The sequence below is a fragment of the Myodes glareolus genome, chromosome 8 (assembly GCF_982192425.1).
Source record: "Myodes glareolus chromosome 8, mMyoGla1.1, whole genome shotgun sequence".
Lineage (NCBI taxonomy): Eukaryota > Metazoa > Chordata > Mammalia > Rodentia > Cricetidae > Myodes > Myodes glareolus.
Window position 1 is genome coordinate 9,465,947 of NC_142033.1, and position 22,615 is coordinate 9,488,561.

General features: G+C 43.1%; 1 protein-coding gene across 29 annotated transcripts in view; it reads left to right on the forward strand.

The window, feature by feature from the left end:
• The window catches only part of Sec31a (SEC31 homolog A, COPII component), a 56,605-nt gene that overhangs the window by 26,348 nt on the left and 7,642 nt on the right, over positions 1-22,615 (forward strand). For 3 of the 29 annotated variants that reach the window (XM_048426638.3, XM_048426620.3, XM_048426630.3), the window contains exons 13-25: positions 6-44; positions 497-574; positions 3,691-3,766; positions 4,205-4,383; positions 6,152-6,278; positions 7,134-7,279; positions 9,033-9,206; positions 9,843-10,016; positions 12,712-12,804; positions 13,627-13,750; positions 15,579-15,917; positions 20,525-20,563; positions 21,914-21,972. In XM_048426638.3, the coding sequence (XP_048282595.2) occupies positions 6-44; positions 497-574; positions 3,691-3,766; positions 4,205-4,383; positions 6,152-6,278; positions 7,134-7,279; positions 9,033-9,206; positions 9,843-10,016; positions 12,712-12,804; positions 13,627-13,750; positions 15,579-15,917; positions 20,525-20,563; positions 21,914-21,972 (1,647 nt within the window). The remainder of the gene's footprint in view (positions 1-5; positions 45-496; positions 575-3,690; positions 3,767-4,204; positions 4,384-6,151; positions 6,279-7,133; positions 7,280-9,032; positions 9,207-9,842; positions 10,017-12,711; positions 12,805-13,626; positions 13,751-15,578; positions 15,918-20,524; positions 20,564-21,913; positions 21,973-22,615) is intronic. The other 26 variants (XM_048426664.3, XM_048426645.3, XM_048426682.3 and 23 more) reach the window with 26 other exon arrangements.

Genomic DNA, 22,615 nt, shown 5'->3' on the forward strand with positions numbered 1-22,615 from the left:
TTCAGATTGCTTTGGCCTTGAACAGAGTGGATGGATCCGACGTGGTAAGAAGGCCTTTAAATGTAGCTTTCTCCTGAGAGTTTGGTTAGATCCTGACAAGAAGGGTAGTTTGAGAAGCTGATCTGTTTTGTGCCTACTGATCTAGAAAATACCAGTTCCAAGTATTTTAGTAAGTTTATAATTCTCATCTTAAGTTTAGCTGGTAAAGCATGTCTTTTGGTATATTTGAACTTCTTAAAAGGGAAAACTGAACCAATGTCTGCTCAGATAAGGTAAATCGCTTGTATGTCTCATGACATTTGGTAGCCAAAAGGGAAGGTGGTGATAGTGATTGTTCCTGCTTTCCTTTTAATGTTGTTTCTGGGATAAACTTGCCAGGTTGCTGCTCACGATCAAGCTCTGGATGTGGTTGGTTGGGTCTTTGTCTCTCTTGTTACTAATAACCTTTTAATGCTGCTTTCTTCACCTCCCTCTGTGATTGTTTTATGTACCAAAGGCTCTTAAAGACCCTGACCAAGTAGCACAGAGTGATGGGGAGGAGAGCCCCGCTGCTGGAGAGCAGCTCTTGGGAGAGGTACTTATTTTTATTATATTGAACAATTGTGTGATAACTGTGTATCTCACGTGAAAATACGGACTTTTTTTTGACTACTTGTTGTCAATTATGTTTGAATGTATTTTTTTCTCAGGTGTTTTAAGAGTAAGAGTCTATTTATCTTGCCTAACAAAAGTATCTCTGCACGCTAGTTCATTGGCCCAGGTTCTTGATACTGTGTCTTAAAATTAGTGGTAGATGTGAGATTTCCTTAATTGGGTCAGATGGCTGCAAATATGCTAAACTGACAGATTTTACTCAGAAATATAGTTGCTGTGCATGTCAAGTTAATGCTTTTTTCTTGGCGCTTTGATTTGTATAGCCCGCTGTCAGTGATAGATGCTTCTAAATTGGTCCTGAACTGGGACACAGCAAAGAGTATTTTATAAAACTAAGTTAATTGTGATGACTTAACTATTAGTGTATCCTCAGCTGTGCTTGGTAATTTCTATAACTAATTGACAAGAGACCTTGAATACAGAGCTGTGTCATTAATTTATTTCCTTGTGACTCTCTCTTTCTCCCCCCAACTAACAACTAATTCCATAGTTTACTTTTCTTGCTTTCTATTTTATTTCATCTTGGAAAATTAATCAAGTTCTTATGTCTTATCTAATCTTTGACTTTTCCATTGCCTTTTATGGTAGGGGACTATCTTGACTATGGAATGTTTATAAATAATTCATAAACATATTGGGCTGCTATAAAGTGATTGTGAAATATATTTTCTATTAAAATCAATCTCCCAGAATTTAATAAGGAAATAGAGAACACTGTAAAATGTTGCTAAAATTTTGAACTAGTTTTGGAGATACCTAGGAAAATTATAGATACCTGCAAAGGGTGTTCATTTCTATATATTAACTATATCATCAAATTAAAGTCTATTTGTTCATGTACTCATGAAATAATAGGTGATAAAATACTTAGCCAAACAGTAGTCATTGCATATTGTGAAGGCTTGAAACAAATTATGTGTAAGGGGATAAAAATCTTCCCTTTTGTCTTGATGATAATGTTAAGTAAAAAAAATAGTAAGAAAAGCAGCTCAGCTGGTGCAAGAAATCCAATTAGGTCAAATCAAATGAAAATGCCCATCATTTTATTAAGTAAGACGCTTTTGGGTGGCCGAGTGCATGGTGGGGAGACAGGAAAGCAGGGAGCACTTACAGACCCGAAAACCACGTGTTTCTCCTCTGGGAGCCCACCTAAATACCCTGTGGGAGTGGTCAGGACCTGGCATGCTGGGATTTGGAGTCTAGACCAAAGCAACTCCCAGGCCAGGGAGGCTGGGATGGATGCCAGGGGCTGGGAGCTACGCTCCCAACGTAACAGATAGTATTTGCTTTTCAGATCTAGTACCTTGTACATTCAAGGTTTTCGGTATGTAAAAAATTAAGCATTTGGGGCCCTACTTGTATCTCAGGAGTTCATAATACAGGTGTGTTAGTTGTGTATAGAAAGCACGTTTGAAATGGGAAGATTGTGCTGTTTGTGTCCTCCTAGGGGTTGAGCCCAGGGCTTCATGGACCCCAGGTCTGTATCCATACCCGGTGTGCGTCTCTAGCCTGAAAGTGTCGTTCTGTGAATTTAGTAAACAGAGACAGTGAGGGTGGTAGCCGAGCTGTTCCTCGGGGTGATGAGTGTGAGTGCCAGCACTTGGCTAAGGGGAGAAGGGATAGGGTAAGGCCAGTGACCTAAGTCCTTAGATGAGCCAGTGCTGTACTCTGCACAGAATGACTCAGCTTTCACATTCAGATGTGTGGGCAGAACAAATGTCTGCATGAATGTTTGATTTCATATCGGATAACTTTGTTTTCATTTCAGAAGAAAGACTTGGGATGTCTGTACAGAGTCTTTATAAAGCTGATTATCCTTAATCTGAAAATCTAAGAAGTTTTGAATTTCAGATCATTTTGTATACTAGACTTTTTCTTTTAGGCCACCAGCCAGCTCCCAAATCATGGCACAGAGACTTGTTATTAGTTACGAATGTTCTACCTAGCTTATGCTCATTTCTGGCCAGCTCTTTTACCTTAAATTCACCTGTTTCTCCTTATCTGCTTTCTGCCTCAGGGCTTTTTACTTTTCTTCTCTTCTTCTACTGCTTCTCATGTCTGACTGGCGTCTTGCTCTGGACGTTTGTTCTCTTCTTTCCTTGAGCCTACATTTCTCCTCCTATTTCTTGTCTCTGACAGCTCCATTCATCCTTTCTCTGCCTACCTATTGGCTGTTCAGCTCTTTATTAGACCAAACAGGTGCCTTATGTTGTCAAGGTGAAGCAAATGCAGTGTAAACAGATGTAACACAACTTTACGTAAGGTAATATTTAGCAGCATATACAGATGTGACACTCTTTACGTCGTTAAACAAGTGCAGCAGAAACAAGTATAACACACAGTTGAATTAATATTCCACAGCAATTTTGTATTTAGAGTTTGAATTGAGTCACTCAGTTTGTAACTTTTATAATAGGTATGTGTGTATTTGTGTGTGTGTGTGTGTGTATTGTCAGACTATATATCGTTCAATATATAACTAATTTAAATGAAAATAAAATGTATGATTTAATTTGGTTTATTCAAAAGCATCCAAATGCTTAGAACAGTGTTTATACTGCTTTGTTGTTGTTTTATGACATTGGAGAGACATGTGCTCTGTAACTGAGCCATTGCTCCAGGCTTGCTTTACTTTTGTACTGAGGACACCAAGGGATTTGTTTTTGTGATTCAACTTAGACAGAAAGACTTTATAGCCAAACCTATAGACACTATAATTAAAAATATGTGTATTTTACATTTTGAAGCCACTCAAAGTTGGGGGTCTGAAAAATGTTCCTTACTTTTGACAGCAACTTTTCAGGTCTCTGTGACGAGTATGAACACTTGATTTGGTGTTTCAGATGTCTGGGTTTTATTTATGTCTCGTGGGAATTAATGCCTTAGAAGTCCAAGATCCTAGTCTACCCGTAGATTGGGAACATCTTGAAACAGTTTGGTGTATTATCGTCTCAGTAGATGAATAATCATATATTTTTTTTGGCAGAAAATTATTTCAGTTTCATTTTGGCTAAACTGCCTTTTTCATCTCTTTAGCAAATTAAAGAGGAAAAACAGGAGTCTGATTTTCTGCCTTCAGCTGGAGGGACATTTAACATCTCCGTCAGTGGAGGTAAGTGCTATTGGTGTTGACTGAAATCTCTCGTAGCCATAAGGAGTCAGTGAAAACAGTGCACTGTTGCTTTTTGCTTTTTCAAGAGGTCTCTATAGATGCGTGATTTTGAGCTCCCGAGACCTGGGAGCTCAGTTATGTACCAATAAATGTAGCATCATGCTGGGCAGGGGTGAGAGAGAACTTTTGTCACTTATGGTCTTACCAGTGTCTTGAAAAGGCTGATGTGTTCTGACACACCTAAGTGATCTTTACTAATACAAAATGATCCATTTCCATAGCTTCTGTAAATAGTGACAGTTTATTTTACAAATTTTATCTGCTAGTAATAAAAAAATTAGCATTGTGTTCTCCATTTGCCTGTGTATAAAGCCTGATGTGCACAGTTTTCTAGTAACAGACTCTATTTAACTTGGATGTTGTGTTTCCTTGTTGCAGATATTGATGGATTAATTACTCGGGCTTTGCTGACGGGCAATTTTGAGAGTGCGGTTGACCTTTGTTTACATGATAACCGAATGGCTGATGCTATTATATTAGCCATAGCAGGTGGACAAGAACTCTTGGCTCAAACACAAAAAAAATACTTTGCAAAATCTCAAAGCAAAATTACCAGGGTATGTTATTTTTTTAAGTAAATAGTAGCAGAGAAACACATGCACTCATATACATATATACTTTAAAAATGTTTTCTTTTAGCCAGGTGTGGTGGCACACACCTTTAATCCTCACACCCATGAGACAGAGACAGGTGGGTCTCTGAGTTAGAGGACAGCCAGAGCTACACAAACCCTGTCTTCAAACCCTGCCCTCCCACCAAAAAAAATTATTTTTCAGATGGTGGATCTTGTTACTAGCCCAGGCTTTCCCCAAATCTTCAACTCTTCTGCCCTAACCTCATGAGCATTAGAATTATACACTTTTTATCATTCTGTTTATGGAGGTAGTATCCTAGTGGATAATTGAGATAAAAAATTAGCAAAGAATTAAATTCTTTCATCCAGAAATAGTTGTTTGTGCTTTGATATGATAAAGTTCCAGTATTTTGATTCCCTTCCAGAGGTTTAGTCTAAAAAACCTCAAGGTAAAAGTTTTAGTTGTGTCTTAACCGTGTTAAGAAGTTAGTGTCTGTTTTCCAGGCCTTTCTGTAGACAGTCAAGATCACATGTATATGTGTGTGTCATTCTCCTTGTAGACACTGTCATAGTGCAAGCTTCTGCGTTGTTAGGGACTGTTAGAAAGATTCTTAATTATTCTATAATGTTATGATCAGGATGTATTATGTCACTGTTTAGGATTGTTTGGGCTCGTTTTAATGCTTTCCTCATAGATAAACAACATTGTTTTATATGGTGATAGAAATCTTTGTTTTGCCTAAAGATTTGAACAGAGTTTTGATCATTCAGTTACTAGAATTTCCGGCATGGAGGGTCTGAACATTTTCAAGCTTAATGCTATTTTTTATATTTTAAGACAATTGTTTTGGAAGCTTTTTGTTTTTGTTTTTTGAGATGGGCTTTCTCTGTGTTAACAGCCTTAACTGTCCTAGAATATGCCATGTAGACCAGGCTGGCCTTGAAAGCGGAAATCCTCCTGCCTCTGCCTCCCAAAGCTGGGATTAAAGACATCACCCACCACACCCACCCTGGAAATTATTTTTCATGGATTATCTCAGCACTGAACCCGAGTGGTGGTTGTCCCTGTCTCCGAGCTTTGCCTGTGCACCTCTGTGCTATCACACTGGCTTTCTTTCTGTTTTGTGTTCCATGTTGTTCTCCTAAAGCTTGAATGCTTTGTACTTTTTAAAAAAATGACACATGCATGCACATGCGCCACGGCGTACTTGTTGAGGTCAAACAACTTGCATGAAGTGGTTCTCTTCTACCAAGTAGGTCCTGGGGATTGAACTCAGTCATCAGCCTTGATCCTCAGGCTTGGCAGCAGGTACTCTTACCCTGCTTTGCCATCCCACTGGCCCCTAGAATGCCTTTTAACTTTCTTTATAAAGTTCTTTCCTGCTTGTCCTTCAAATAAAGTCCCTCAAGACTTCATATTCAGGTAGCTTCCCCTGAACAGTTGGACCTAGGAACATCTTCCTGTTCAGTTTTGCTAGTATCCTATACTTTTCCCTGAAGCCCTTTGTAAAGTACATTGATATGATTTATGAAGGAAAAATAGCATTTGCTATTTGGTTCAAGAATGTTTTTCACTTTGCTGCTGTTCAATTTGTCATTAAATCTAAGTAGTTGTGAAAGATCAAGATTGGTAGGTATGGTACTTGATGGCAGCGCTCGCCCTGCGTTAGGTCACAGCGTGCAGACATGACGTGAGACAGCTCAGTCTCTGTGCAGTAAAGACTTCATCCTCTGCCGTTTCCTTCTCAAGCTCATCACCGCTGTGGTGATGAAGAACTGGAAGGAGATTGTTGAGTCCTGTGATCTTAAAAACTGGAGAGAGGCCTTAGCTGCAGTGTTGACTTACGCTAAGCCGGATGAATTCTCAGCCCTGTGTGGTAAGAAGCCCCACATATATCTGTTACATAGGTGACAGGGTGTGTTGCACAATTAAGGATTTTTACTAGAAATCTTTGTGTGATTTGTATAAATCAAGTAAGAATTATAGAATACAAAGATGGATTGTGCCTGCTGCTAACTGCTCAGTTGTTTAGCTGTGAATTTGATTCTCAGTAAGAAGAGACAGACAGACAGACAGACAGACAGACAGAAGGGAGAACAGATAGAAAATGTGTCATTTAGTGATCATATTTTCGGTGATAGTGATTTTGGGTAGACCAGAATATAAATTTTGCCTCTGCTACTTATAAGCTGTGTGACCCAGAAAAGATCATTTTCTAAGCCTCATTTTATTCATCTGTAATTAGCACATATGCAGTTCTCGATAAATGTTAGTTGGGATCAATTAGTAACGGTAACAGTTAGGTAAGATTTATCATTAGAGGCCAGGGCTAACTTCGTGCCTTAGGAAACAGAAGCTTGCTTGCTGGCGTGGATGTTCACTATATTTTTTCTGGATTTTTGTATTACATTTGTAGTGTATTTAGCCACCACTGACAATGTATTCTATATGTGCTATTTGGAGTCTTATGTTCAAATTTTCCCACTTATTGTTTCTTCTAAAATTCTTGATGGAAAGCAGTTCTGTAGTTAGAGGTAGAATCTTATATAGTATATGATATGCTGTCCACCTCCATTTATTTAACAACTAAACAGTCACTGAGCATTTAAAGTGGTTGTGTCTTTTTTCTGGTTCTTACTGATTGTAAAATGTCGTCCGTGCCCCTGGAAATGCTTACAGCCTCATACACAGTGGAGTGGATGCCATCTTACCTTGTTCTCTTGGTTCACAGATCTCTTGGGAGCCAGGCTTGAGAGTGAAGGAGATAGCCTGCTGCAGGCTCAGGCATGCCTCTGCTATATCTGTGCGGGGAATGTAGAGAAATTGGTTGCTTGTTGGACAAAAGCTCAAGATGGTAGCAACCCCTTGTCTCTCCAGGTTAGTATTTCTGAACAATGGTGCTTACATTTCAGTGTCTTCTCACCCACTTAGGATCACATTAGAAATGCTTCTGTCCGATAAACTTGTTGCTTCCATCATTTAGGAGTTCTTGGTTGGAGCATCGTGTGTTTATTGTTATCTTTAAAGAGGCCAGGTGTGACATGATGGCTCGTGAGCTGTGGCAGCCGCTGTCAGGTCCCATCACGTTCTGCAGTCACCGGGCCCGGGAGGTAGCAGAGCATTGAAAGTAGCTCAGACTTAAGCTGCCTCTCTCAGACCCCTACCTCTGGCAGAGAGCAATAGTGAGGCCTGGGAAGCAGTGGACATCCTAGGAAAGCATTTATGACCAGAGACCACAAAGTACAGAGTGCAGGAACTCAGGTTAGAATCACTACACAGACTAGAAAGTCAAACTGTGGGGACCATGTAGTTTCAACTTTTCCCTAAACAGTTAGTGGATGAAGTCTTTGGATATTCAGTATAGTAGTTTTTCTCTCTGGATAAACATTTTAACCATAGAGTCAGTGTTTAGTCTCATTCTTTTGAGACTAAAAGTCAGGTTTTTTTTTCTTTTTTTTTTTTTTAAAAAGCAAGCTTTTCCTTTCAAGTGTTTCTGAGAAGAAAGTGTATTTTCCACTTGCAGATCGATGGCTTCCTCAGGGCAGCCAGGCAGCGTCTCCTGCACACTCCCTCCCATCACAAGGCTCGCTCCACTGCTTTGTCACAGTGTGTGTTAGTCAGCTCCACGTTATTGTCATGAAATGGCTGGGCAAATTAGCTTTTACCAAAAAAGGGTTTTATTTGGGTTCATGGTTTGGAAATTCAAAGGTTGGGTGGCCTGTGGTGTGGCCTCGGGCTCTGACAAGGGCAGCATATTTTGATGGGAGCTCCTGACTGGGCGCAGAGAGCAGAAGAGTAACAGAAGGCAGCCTCGGTGCACAGTCCCCTCAGGGGTGCCTGGAGTGACCTAAGGCCCCACCAGCCTTGGAAGGAATGTTTAACTTGAGCAAGCGGTGAGCCCCTGTGGTGGTCATGTGCCTCTGCTGTGAGTTTGTGTGGTAGTATGTTGTTGCAGGAACTGTGGAGTCCTTTCGTGAGTTTGTGTGGTAGTGTGTTGTTGCAGGAACTGTGGAGTCCTTTCGTGAGTTTTATGGTAGTGTGTTGTTGCAGAAACCGTGGTGTCCTCTGTCGTGAGTTTGTGTGGTAGTGTGTTGTTGCAGGAACTGTGGAGTCCTTTCGTGAGTTTGTGTGGTAGTGTGTTGTTGCAGGAACTGTGGAGTCCTTTCGTGAGTTTGTGTGGTAGTGTGTTGTTGCAGGAACTGTGGAGTCCTTTCGTGAGTTTTATGGTAGTGTGTTGTTGCAGAAACCGTGGTGTCCTCTGTCGTGAGTTTGTGTGGTAGTGTGTTGTTGCAGGAACTGTGGTGTGCCATGTTCGTGCATTGCTCCTCTTCTACTGCTGGGTACCTGCCCAACACATCAGTTTGGATATTTGTCTGAGATCGGTGGTCAAATGTCTGGCAGGTTGAGGATGCTTAGAACATAGTAACCTATGTGTCCTCCATGAGGATCAGGCATCCTCCTCCCTGTCCGCTGTCCATGGGGTATGAGCTTCGTCCTCCTCGCTGGGCGTCACCTAGATGGTGCTCAGCTTTTCCATACTTTTCAAGTAGGATGTGGACAGGCACTGTACATTTGGTGTGTTTGGAAATCTGCTTTTTGGGATCTCTGATTGTCTTATTTTATCATTTAGGATCTGATTGAGAAAGTTGTCATCCTCCGAAAAGCTGTGCAGCTCACCCACGCCATGGATACGAATACTGTAGGGGCTCTTCTGGCTGAGAAGATGAGTCAGTATGCCAGTTTGTTGGCAGCCCAGGGTAGCATTGCCACAGCCTTGGCATTTCTGCCTGATAACACCAACCAGGTAATTAAATTCATCTTGGTTTGGTTTAGTTTTTCAAGATAGGGCCCTGGCTATCTTGCAACTCACTTTAAACCAGGCTGGTCTCAAATTCAGAGATTCCCTGCCTCTGCCTCCCTACTTCTGGGATTGTGCCACCATGCCTAGCTCATTTGTTTTTTTAAAGAGTCTCATATACATAGTCAATATATATAGTTAATTTTTGTAAATTTGTTTATTTGTGAATCTTTGAGGTCCAGGTTTGAACTTAATGCCTTTTCCTTTTAATTATTTTAAGAATGTCTCTTAGTTAATCAGTTGGACCCCTTTCCATCACTAGCTGCAGCAGTGGCTTCTCTTGGAGAACTTTCTTTCAGTTGTGTTTTCTAAGGTGACCCTGTGATTTGGCAGCACTGTTATTGTGCCATAAAACGACCAAAGAGCAACGATGGTATGACATTGAACTGGTGTCCTAACCACGAGGTAGCCATAGTCCTGCCTCACTGAGGTTACAAGTTGCCAGTCTCAGTATCTCAGGAGTAGAATGTAGACTCTTGTAGAGTACTTAATATAAATGATCAGATTGCTTTTAAGAAGTCAGAGCATGCTGTCATACAGCTGGGTGGATTAACAGTTTGTTTTCTTCCATTGCTTCTACAGCCAAATATCGTGCAGCTGCGTGACAGACTCTGCAGAGCCCAAGGGAAGCCTGCGCCAGGACAGGAGTCATCTAAAAGTCCTTATGAGAGGCAGCCACTGTCCAAGGGCAGACCTGGACCAAGTGCTGGCCACCCACAGATGCCCAGAGTTCAGACCCAGCAATATTATCCCCATGTGAGTGTTAGGGTTCAGATGTGTGAGAACCTGTGCACGTCTGCCCTAATGGAGCTTTTAAACTGCTCGCTAAAAGACATAGTGAAGCCAGGCAGGGCATCTTCTGTCACAGTTACACTTCCTGTGCGCCTGAGGCAGGCGACCTCCTTCATGCAGTTGCCATATGTTTGGTTTAAATTGGTTTAATCCAGTCCTCCTTTCTACATGTCCATCTGCTGGACTTAAAGCCTGTAGGTAAAGTGGTGACGACTTGGTTAACTTTAGGCAGTCTTTTTGACAGTCCTTTCTTCCGTCGCCCGTGAAGGTTGCTGTGTGCTCTGTATGCACACAGTCAGGAGTGAGGCAGACAAACATAGTGCACAGAGAGCTGAGGGCTGGGTCTGCTGTGCACGGGACTGCTAATTTTCTCTAAAATGTGGTTGTATTGTTGTTCAAATTTTCCTATAGAAACTATATTTACAGACCAACAGATAATGTTTTTTGTTTTGTTTTGCTTTTTCCTTTCTTTGACAAGGTCTCACTATGTAGCCCTGGCCAGCCTGGAACTTACTATGTATATCAGACTGGCCTTGAACTTAGAAAGATTTGCCTGCTTCTGCCTCCAGAGTGCTGGGGTTAAAAGTGTGTGCCACAATACCCTGCCCTACCTTCATATTATTAAATGGAAGATTTTATATATATATTACAAATAGTCTTGATTGATAGTAAAGTTGACATTTCAGATAGAACAAGTTGGTGATGGGGGGGTCAATCATTTTTAATTATAGGAAAAGTAAATCTAATTTACTTTTTGGACTTTGAATCAGTCCTTAATCAGAATTGATTAAGAATAGAACTTAATCAGATTATATTTGAAGATAGCTTTACCATCTAGAACTCTACGTTTCTTTCTTTTTTTTTCTTATTCATTTTCTTATTCAAATTATTGCAACTCTTCTGTGAGTGCCTGGCATATTCTTGCTGTAGGGATTATCCAGATAAACTGCTTTCCTGGACATTGTGCTTATAAAGCCTGGGATGTAAATGGGGGGTGGTGGTGAAATGTTGGCCAAGGAAGTGGAGAGGTAGGATTTCAACTGACCTAGCAGAGGTCAAGACACAGAAACGTCATTTCTCAGCACTGCATGGCTGCTTGAAGCTAAACTAGGATTAGAATTTTCAGTCACCTTGTCTTTGGATTTGCAGTTTCTTCTCTTTTTTTTCAAGACAGGGTTACTCTGTAGCTTTGGAGCCTGTCATGGAACTAGCTCTTATAGACCAGGCTGGCCTCGAACTCAAAGAGATCTGCCTGCCTCTGCCTCCTGAGTGCTGGGATTAATGGCATGCACTGCCACCACCCAACTGACTAAGCAGTTTCTTAAGATACTAAATAAAACAAGACTTACCCTACACTGGGAGAAAAGAACAGTTATTCTTTCTGTCTTTAGGTTTTTCTTTCTGGGAAATGGTAAAGGCATTTAAAGACTGTTGAACTTTCTTGGGTATGAAGATACACTACTTTAATCTTTGCACTCACTTGGGAGGCAGATGCAGGTGGATCTGAGTTGGAGGCCAGCCTGGTGTCCATAGCAAATCCCAGGCTAACCAGAGCTACGCATCATGATTCAGTCTCAAAAATAAAATACAACCCTTTTGTTCTTTTTTGTAAATCACAAAATAATCTGCTTTCCTTTTACTAATATTATCTTTTAAGAACAACAAGTAAATTCAATCACATAAAACAGGGATTTTCTTGCTGAGTTGGGGAGGACAGTGGTGTAGAGTTTTAAAGTAGTTTTGCAAGTGGGAAAAGGGAAGGGATGGAAGGAAAGGGAGCTGGATCAGTAGCAGGTACGTTTTAACTCTTTTTAGCCAGTACAGCATGTGTGTGTGTACTGGAGTTCTGTAAAGATTTGCATACCAGAAAGGATTTTCTGACTTACAAGGGCTTTAGGAACCTTTTAGACAGGACTTGAGCGTGACCAGTGTGGTACAGTAGAGGATACACTGGCTGGAAACTGAAAGGTCAGTTAGCTCTTAGCTCCGTCACCAGTGAGCTGTATGACCTTAACAATCACCTTTAAGTAAAGGCTGGGCTTAGGTGAGTAATCTTCAATAGCCAGCTTGAGTATGCTTTGATTATATGATTTTGAATCTCCAGACAGAAGAAAGTATCTAATTTCTTGTGAAGTGGCTAGATACAGCATGCTGCAGATCACTAGGACCTTACTAGGTTTTACTCGTTAGCCCACAACACCATCTTTTTCTATCTAAAGGATCGTTCTTTCCTACTTATTCTTTCTATTATTTATTTTTATGTGTTGTGGGTGTTTTGCCTGCTTGTATGTGCTAGGTCTCCTGGGACTGGAGTTACAGACAGTTGTGATCTATCCTATGGGTGTTGGGAATCGAGCCTAGTTCTCTGGAAGAGCAGCCAGAGAGCTCTTAACAGCTGAGCCACCTCTCCAGCCCCTCCTCGTATACTCTGGAATGGGCTGTTTCTTGCGCTTTGATTGAAGCCTTCATACAGAGCCCTTCCTACCTCTTGCCTGCTGTAACTGGCTGGCCCTGGACACAGTCGCTGGACTATGTGAACTCTTGCCGCTTTTGCTTCTTGCTTTGTGTCTTGCTTTTAAGACCTTTTGAGTTGTTTGTTTCTTCTTTTAACGTTTTTACTTTTTATTTTCTGTGATTGGTATTTCTTTGTTCAATTCAGGTTAGAGTTGCCCCTACTGTCACTACCTGGAGTAACAAAACTCCTACTGCCCTTCCCAGGCATCCACCTGCAGCCTCTCCCTCTGACACACAGGTATATCCTTCATTATTCCTCCTGAGCACGATCTGCTCACTTAAATATATAACAATATATATAACTATTACCTAATTATATATATATGATTATATATTCTCTGCCCATCTTCCTCCTTCCTCTCTGGTCCTTACTCTGCATCCATCTGCTGCTCGTTGCATTTTATTGCATATAGGATGCAAGTGGCAATTTTTAGGAAAATTAATTTATTTTCTTATACTTTCTCTTCTTATGCAGTTCTAAATTTACTTGAGCTAGAAATATCTCAACAAAGGTTCAAATAATGGTTTAAATTGAGTTTTATTGAAGATGTTTCTCTCTTTTGTTCTTTTTTGTAAACATTGCAGAAATCGAAAACTGAAAATCCCCTTTATGATACTTACAGAATTTGGAGAAGTAAGCAGGAATTGGTGGAGATGAAAACTCTGGTGCTCTACCGCGTGTTAGCACAGTGTTACCATTGCTGCCCTACTGCAGTGTTAGCACAGTATTACCATTGCTGCCCTACTGCGGTGTTAGCACAGTGTTACCATGCTGCCCTACTGCGGTGTTAGCACAGTGTTATGACAGTGTTACTGACCCTGTTATGGGCTGTTAGCCTTTGCCATTCACTACAGTTTCTTTGGACCTTTAAATCACTCAGAATGTGTCACCTAGAAAAATGGGGTGTCCTCAAGAAAGTAGTATATACAAAATGCAATTTAACATATTAAAATTGATAAAAAAATAAACACAAATTCCATTTCAGAGATTACAAGGCCCTTTGCTGATGTTTTTGGTCCCAAATCTAATCTTCCTTTTCACTCTATTCTTATTTCCTAGGGAGAAAACCCTCCACCTCCAGGTTTCATAATGCATGGCAATGTTAATCCAAATACTGCTGCTCCGCTGCCGACATCTCCAGGCCATATGCACAGCCAGCTACCACCTTATCCACAGCCACAGCGTAAGTAGTGGACACTTGGAGTCTTCACAGTGGCTCATCTTCCCTCAGTTACTTAGCGGCAACAAAGCCATGGTCAAATCAGCTTTCACAGAATAAATAAGGGGGCTAGGATGTAGCTCAGTGCTAGAGTGCTCGGTGTTCAGTCTCCAGTGTCAGGAGAGAGAGAGTTGGGAGGTGGGACAGACACAGAGAGACAGAGAGGTGGGAGGTGGGGGCAGACACAGAGAGACAGAGAGAGTCAGTCCTGAGTCTGTCTTTCACCCCATAAAGAACAGTGCTCCATTCCTCCGTCATGCTAAAGAAGAGAATTGTGTGTCATGTGGGGGCGGAGCTGTAGAAATTATCAGTACATACCCTTTTCTTCAGACAACATGACAGAAACTGCAGCTTTGAGAAATTGGTTCATGGACATTTATTATTTTCTTTTTCCACTTTATTATTATCATTGACTTTATTTAGTGTAGATTTAAAAAAAATAAATTTAGGTTCATAGCAAGCTTGAGCAGAAAGTACAGAGTCCCTTCATATGTTCCCTTGCACACACCCTTGGCACTGCTCCACATATGTTTGCAGCAATGAACAGATGATGCCGTTCTAGCCTGCCGAATCCCATAGTCTATGAGCATATGCTTTTGGTTTGTATATTCTCTGGACCCGACAGAGAGCAACTACATTTGAGAAAAAAAAAAATTACAACCAGGTGTGGTAGCAGAGTGCCTTTAATCCCAGCACTCAGGTGGCAGAGGCAGGCAAATATCTGAATTCGAGGCCAGCCTGGTCTGCATAGTTCCAGGACAGCCAGGGCTATATAAAGAGACCTTATCTCAAAAGAAAAACAAATCAACCAACCCAAAATCTACTGTTTCATAACTAAGAATAAAGAACCCAAATAAAGACCTTAAAGGTAAAATTATTAAACAACTATTAAAATTAAGAATAAAAGACCCAACCAAGAGGTGGTGGCGCACGCCTTTAATCTCAGCACTCGGGAGGCAGAGGCAGGCCGATTTCTGTGAGTTTGAGGTCAGCCTGGTCTACAAGAACTAGTTCCAGGACAGGCTTCAAAGCTACAGAGAAACCCTCTCAAAAAACCAAACAAACAAGAACATAATAAATAAAGATCTCAGGAGACAATTGTAAGATTAAACAATTGGAAAAACCAAGGTACCCCACATAAGAACTTATCCTTGCAAGGCCTTCTGAGCTGTGGGGTTCTTCACACAAGTATCCATTTGACTCCTTTCCATGCAGTGCTTAGTGATGCTGTTTTCAGGGGACAGATGCACCAGGTGTGCACTGCAGAGACCCCTCCCTGCCCTGCCTGCCCTGCCTGCCCTGCTCCTTCAGAGTGTGGTGGTGTTGGGCTCTCCCAGGATAGGTTCAGGTTGAAGGCTGAAGTCTTGAGCTGCCAACAAGTTCTTGAAACTATAGGGTTTTCAAGAAAAGGACACGCTCTGGGCACAGAAGTCCTGAGGGCCTCCGTCTTGTGATTATTAGCTGTCTCTGCAAGTCTTCACAGGGCGGGAAGTCTCAGGAAAGGGTCAGTTTTAACAGCTCTTTGGATCTTTGTCCAAAATGTTTATCACCAGCAGCATTCTAGCAATGGTGTTTTTCCTGTTATTGTTTTTCTTTTTCTTTTTGAAGTGCTAGAGATGGAAGCCAGGGCTTTGCCCACACAAAGCAAGTGTTCTGTCTCTGAGCCACATCCCCAGTCCTAAGTGTTAGGTTTTGGTCATGTTGTTTTAACAGTAATGACTAAAATCATTCCAACTTCTGTCAGAACAAACGTGTAACTAATTAAAATCTCTGTTTCTTCTCCTTGATGTAGCTTACCAGCCAGCCCAGCAGTATTCCTTCGGAACAGGGGGGTCAGCAGCTTACCGACCTCAGCAGCCTGTTGCTCCTCCTGCTTCTAACGCTTATCCTAACACCTCATACATATCCCCTGCCGCTCCTTATTCTGGGCAGCCTCAGATGTACACAGCACAACAAACCTCCTCACCTACCTCCAACTCTGCTGCTTCTTTTCCCCCTCCCCCTTCCTCTGGAGCGTCCTTCCAGCATGGCGGACCAGGAGCTCCACCATCGTCTTCAGCTTATGCACTGCCTCCTGGAACAACAGGTACACCGCCTGCTGCCAGTGAGCTGCCTGCATCCCAAAGAACAGGTCTGCGCTTGGAAGGGGTTTGCTTGGGCCTCGGGTTTCAGAGCTCGTGGGTGGGTAGAGGGCATCATTTCCAAGGGTCTGTGAACTGAGTAATGCGAGGTGTTGCTTGAGTGTTTATAACAAGTTCTCAAACTCTCTGACTGTGAGCCTCCCATAATGAGTGTCAGTTGCTAGATGAGGAAACCCTTAGTCTAGAGCTCACAATGCTAAGGGGGTATAACCTGCTGCCAAATCACTATGAAAGGAACAGAATTAGTGGGTGAGAGGAACAGTAGTTGAGATTGGGCTTAGCTGGTCCTGTTCCATGAAATGCAGAAACGCAGGACAGGGGCATCTGGGATTATACATAGGCCTCCCGTGCTAGTGGAATGCTCTACCACTACACTATAGCTCGAGCCCTTCAATGGTTTACTTGAGCTGTAGTGTGCTCAGTTACCTTAAAATGTTCTTGATTTTAAAAATGATTTGTGGGCTTGCAGGCTGGCCCAGTGGGTAAAGTGGTTCACTTTTTGCAAGCCTGACAGTTTGGTTCCAGCAGGGCCCACATGGTAGAAGGGCAGAAGTGACTCCCGGGGGTTGTCTCCTGCCCTCCGCACACACACAAAGAAAGAAAGAAAACTCAAAATAAGGCCTCTGTGCATGTCGGCATTTGAGAGTAGTTTCCTTTCCAGGTTATAATGGGCGTTCACACCAGTGGGGCAAAGCTTGAGCCTGGTTAGCCCCAATCCCTAAAGCTGTGTTGGCAGAGTCTGTTCTGTATTTTGCTGGTTTTAATGCTAAGAGTAACTCACATTGGTAGACGTTTATCATAAGTCTGTGGTAGAAGCATTCTTTTCAAGTAAATACAACAATAAATGTGGATATAAAATATTTTAAAATTTTCCTGCTTCTAAAGTCTTATGCATGGTGGATCCCAGAATTATAAATCCATCTCTTTTTCCCTTCTCTAATATGTAATCTTAGCATTCAGAGAAGGAGAATGACTGTAAGGACTGTAGACACTTCTGTTGTCTTCCCTTTATCCGTGGATGCTTGCTCAGTGGGTGCCTAACACCACTTCCCACCTCCCCATATGTGCACACGGTTGAGAATAGTAAGAGGTTAGCAGTAACTAAAACTGAACAGCACACTGCGGGGACTTGCCAGCAGCAGCACTACAGGCGCTCTACTGGCTGGAAGGGCAGCTGGATGCCTCGGAGGTGCCGGACAGAGGGACAGCTTGCGCTCTTCGGCCGTGAAGTGAGGCAAGAGAGCCGAACAGCACCAGATTGTGTCAGGCTGCTCAGTGGTCTTCATCCTAGAGCCTTCGTTGTTCCGTTTACAATGATCGCTTCCAAATCCTTATTGTCTTTCTTAACTACAAATAGGGAGCCGGCCACACACGTCTCAGTGATGCACTGCAGACACGGCAGTTTGACCGTTTAGAAATGAGTGCCAGCTCGTAGAGTTCCAGAACCACCCTGGAAACCTGCATCAGCCACCATTCGGAGCAGTGGATATGATCCTTATTAAAGGGTAGTGTGGTTCAAGTGAATCCTCTTAAAGAGCAGTACAGGAAGTAGAAGAGGATTCACATGTGTTAAATGTCTTGGACAGGACCTAGCATTTGCTGTGTGTTTTGTATTTAGGTCCTCACAACCCCACGAAACAGAAATTCTTAGTCCTGTTAACATTGTAGCTGAGGAGACAGGAGTTGTGAGCAGTCTCAGGAGTGTGTGCGCTGGTCTCCGTTAGCGGGGGTCTGTGTCGTCACAGCCTGTGCTGGAGGGCTGCTCTTGGTGATAGACACTTCCCAGTGGATTTATAGAAATTCCCCAAACCACTGCTGGGGTGTCTGTCACTTTCTAACAGGAGATGAATATTTGCACAGCATTGTTCTCCTCCTTGTGCAAAAGTCCATTTTGCAATGAGGTTGCGGGTGCTGTACAATTGCTCTAACCTGGCTGAGAGACAGAATGACTAATGGGGAAAACAGCCAAACTAACGCTCCCTGATACTCAGCATGCACGTGTATGCCTGTTGCCTGTTAGCCTGCATGTAACCTTCCTTTACATCTCAGGTGCAGTTACCTCACCATGTCCATTTTGGATTCCCTACAGTTTTTGTTGAAGTTATTATGACTAGACATCTTGTCATGTTGTAGTGTGTCTTGAACCGTGGGTTTGTTGGGGATTTAGAGATTCCAGTTGGCCAGTGGGTAATTCCTGTTGGATCCTGCAGACTTCCAAGCTTTCAGTTAATATATGAGCGTGTGTGTCAGAGGCTCAGAGGAATGGATGCTGCTCCTTGGAGAGGGTGGGGGAGGAGACAGTGGAGGGGGGCAGGACTGGACAGGGCTAAGGACTAATGAAAGAGAAGGCGAATAAAAGACTCCCACACTGGCTCAGAATGGAGTGTAATAAAGGGGTTCTTTATTAGAGGGGACTCACAGATCACAGTCCTTTGCACAAAGAAGTGAGAGAGCAGACACGTGCACCTTTTGGTACCCAAGACCTCGCCCAACCTGGTCCAGCCTCTCAAAGGCCATTGGCTGAAGGAGGACCCATCAGACTAGGGCCATGATGAAAAGTGCTGGCTGTGCAAGCCTTGCAGCCTGAGCTCTCCAGGACCCTGTGAAGCTGAGTGCGGTGGGCCAGCTGCCTGGAGTGAGACTCAGTGACAAGGACGAGAGGGACCCTGCATCAGCACTCCCGCAGGTCTCCTGACTTCCACATGTGAGCTATGGCACACCCACATGCACGCGCACACATGCACACACACACACGCACGCACATGCAAGCTGCACACTGAATACCACATTTTTACAAAAGACTTTAGATAAGCCAAAATTATGTATTAAATTGAGAAAATGACAGGGTTTATTGAAACTAAACATGTTTAAACATTGCATGATTTGATGGTAGTCAGAGTCAGTGAGCGTATAATGGGAGAAAGCTTGATGATTGTACAAGTTTTCCCTATTCAGTAAACTGTGTTTTGGTTCCTCATTCAAACTACCAACTGGCTGCTCTCTTGGGAGTCTTGACTCTGATTTGGTTCAGATTCACTGCTAACTTTGAATTTGACTTCATTCTGACCTTAGTGTTGTCACTAAGGGATCATGTGAAAGTCCTCTGCAGACTTTTCTCTGCTGCTACTTGGTGAAAGCTGAGTGTCCCATGCTTCAGTCCCCAGGCTTCTGCTTGGGAGAGGCCTACCCTGTCCCTTCCTGTCAACAGGGTGAGGAGAGGGCATATTGCAGGCACTCTCTCTGAAGAAGCTCAAAGCCAACCTGTTTCCAGTACTTGTAGGTGTCATCTGTGGTGTCCCCAGCCCAGATGCCGAGGTCTGGAGTTGGAGCCCGGCTAGTCTCCTTATGGAGCCCACAGTGACCTTCCAGACATTGGCTAGCTGTAGTGTTAGCGTATTATGTCTTCTGTGGGTAGTGAGGCTGGAAGGTATAAAGTCATCACGTAAACACAGGCAGTATGGATCACTCTTTTCTTCAGTTAAACCCTAGATGAAGAGATTGGCTTGCACTTAGAAGCCATATTGTAAGGAGAACATGTCAGGGAACGCCAGAGTCATTTTCTGAGCAGTAGATCTTAGGCTGTGGCCTCCTCTCCTACCTCTCGCTTTCTCCAGGATGTGTATCTGGGTGGAGCTCAAGCTCAGCTGAGATCACTTTCTTTTGGCTCTTCCCTTGTCAAGTGAAGCTGGTGGGTTCTGAAAGACTGTGTGCTGACGAATGTAGCCACTTCCATGCTTCTGATCTGTGGCCCCCTGAGTACCGGGCAGGTGGGCACGGAGTGTGGTCAGCCTGTTTGCTTCTCTCTACTGCTGGAGGCTTGACAACAATGCTGGCGTCACCTAGGGACTCACTGGAAAGATAACATTAGGCCCTATCTGAACATTATACTCTATGGTTAAACAAGGTTCTCAGTCTGCTTAGGGTCGCAGCTTTGAATGCTGCCAGCATGGAAACACTTGGTGCCGTGTGGTGTGAGCAGGTGTCATCTGGGGTGCTGTGCCCGTAGGATATCCTGAGCTTCATGTGGTGTGAGCAGGTGTCATCTGGGGTGCTGTGCCCGTAGGATATCCTGAGCTTCATTTGCCAACAGAGAAGCTGTCAAGACAAAGACTAGGGAACACTGGTCTCTAAGTGAAAGGTAAACTTCTCTTAGAAGAGATAGCATAGTCAGAAGAGAAAATGCTGTTTAAGAGTTCATTGTATTTGATACAACTTTAAGGAATTTACCCAAAGAAACTGATAACTTTCTTAATTGAATAGAAGACATTTCACATAACTTGACTTAAAAGTGAGTCTTAGGGCAAATGTGGTAGTGCCTGTGTGTGAGCCCAGCACTTGCAAGGCTAAGGCAGAAGGATCATGAGTTTGAAGCTAGCCTAGACTGCAACCTGGGCTACATAGTGAGTAGTCTAGGCTATCCAGGTAGAGACCTTGTAGTAAGTAAATTTTAAAAATTGTAAGGCAAGTTTTGTTCCTTTGAGGTTCATTTGCTTTTTCTGGGCGCTGTTAAGCAGGGAAGGAAAAGTATAATGTAATTGTTTGAGCTTAGAATGTCTTCCATAATACTGTCTAAGTGACTTTTACATTTTGTCTACAGAAAACCAATCTTTCCAAGACCAGGCATCTGTATTGGAAGGTGAATTGGTTGTAAAACATACGTTTGAAATACTTTAATCATTAAATGCAGCTAATGAATGGACATTAACAATAATGCATGTGAATGTACCCTAAATCTGATTGGTATAATTTTTATTTGGCTTCTTAATTGAATCAAATTTTAGAAGTGATCGAATGTGTGTGGTAACTCACAGCCTTAAATCATAGAAGCTGTGTCTCTTACATGAACATGACAGGATTGCGGTACCCAGGTAAGGATGTGAGGTGATGGGAGAGACTGGACTGATTCCTCTGTGTGGTGGCTGTTACCGTGGCTCAGCAGCCAGACCAGCTCCTGAGTGTTCAGAGCCTATTCAGCCTCCTGTCTCAGGTGAATTTGTAGGAAGTGAGTTCTAGTTAAAAAGCAAAGCAGTTAAGTCCATTATGTTTAGAAGAGAGCTGGCCTTGTTTGGTAACGTTAAGCATGAACCAGTTTCTTTTGTTTGCTTAGCAGTTTTGTTGTGATTTAATATGTGTATCAGCTTAGCAAACAAGGGGGAAATCTGAAGAGAGCACACTGGAAACGGGCAGTCAGCACTTCCTATCGCCTTGTGTTCACTCACAGCTGTGCTCGAGCAGCCGGCTGCTTCCATAGTAACTAACGTGAGCTCGTCAGAACTGGGCAGTTGTCAGTGTCAGCATGCTCTGTAAGGTACTCAGATACCGTGCTCTCCCGATGGCCATTTGTACTTTGAGATTCCGGGGTGCTGGGTTTCCAGTTTCTGATGGAACTTTCTGTAAGTGTCTATAGTTTCTTAAGACAAGAAATTATGAGAATTACTCCTATTGTATAGTTGAGCTCTGGGGTTTTTTTGGGGTTTTTTTTTGTTTTTTGAGGGGGTGTTTGTCTTGTGGTCCTGGGCGTGGGACCTGGGCCTCCTGTTCTGGGCAAGCATTCTACCTGGCCTGGGCTCCTACGTCTTATTTTTAAGACGTGTTTAAGGACTGTGTTTAGCATCTGTGATATGCTTGCTGAATTGCATTTCCCTTTATTCTTTGTATGTTAAGGGTGCTAGAACACCTTGCAGAAGTACACCCACCGATCTGTGCTCGTTATCTGGAGAGAAGGGTGGACTAGCTTTGGAGGCTGCCTGTCAGTTTAGACACAGGACTTCAGCCTCATCTTGGGACAGTCCCTTCCCTCTGAGTAGCACTGCTGTCAGATATGATGCCTACTGAGGCAAGCCCTGTGTGACCCTGCTGATTGCTCGAGCCTGTATGGCTCACAGCCTGTATCCCCTCACAGTTGAGGGGAATGTCGAAGAGTGAGATGAGTCACTTTCTCCCTTTCAGGGTTCTGGAGGAAACTGACTTCTGTTGTCTGTTCTAGGTCCTCAGAATGGCTGGAACGACCCTCCAGCTTTGAACAGAGTACCTAAGAAGAAGAAGGTAATGGAAATTTCCTCTACCCAGTGGATGTCTGTGTTGTTAGTCACCTGTAGCCATGTAGAGCACACCACGCTTAACTGATCCTTTGCAAGGCAAAGCTTGCAGATTAATGTGTGTACAACTCATTGCCCCAGGATTTCCTCTAATCGGGTGACAGGAAGGCAATCACAGAATGCTGCTCAAGCTTTTCCCTGTGCTGAGAGCAGCCTACACCTCCATCCCAGTCTCAGGGACCTGGGAGGCCGAGGCAGGGAATGACTTAGGAGCTGGGACTTAGCTTGGGCTGAGCTTCCATCCCTCCTCTCACCGTGTGCTTGGCAGCCGAGATACTTCCTGCACGTTCCATGTCCACACTCCTTCTTTGCACAGTGCACCTAGCTAGCTGCCTAGGGCCTCCATTTTCAACTCCCACACTGAACAGTGGAATAATTTCTCCCCTTAAAGACCACCAAACTTGGACAGATTCTAACCAAACATTCTTTTGCAAGGTATGCAAACATACAAATGCAAGGGTAGAAAGGCTGACCTGGCCTGAGCTAGGTTTGGACACGTGTGATAAAGCAAAACTGTGTCCGCAAGCCAACTCTTAGGAAGAATTTCCTACTTATCATCTGTGTCTACACATGATTAAAGCCAGATGTAT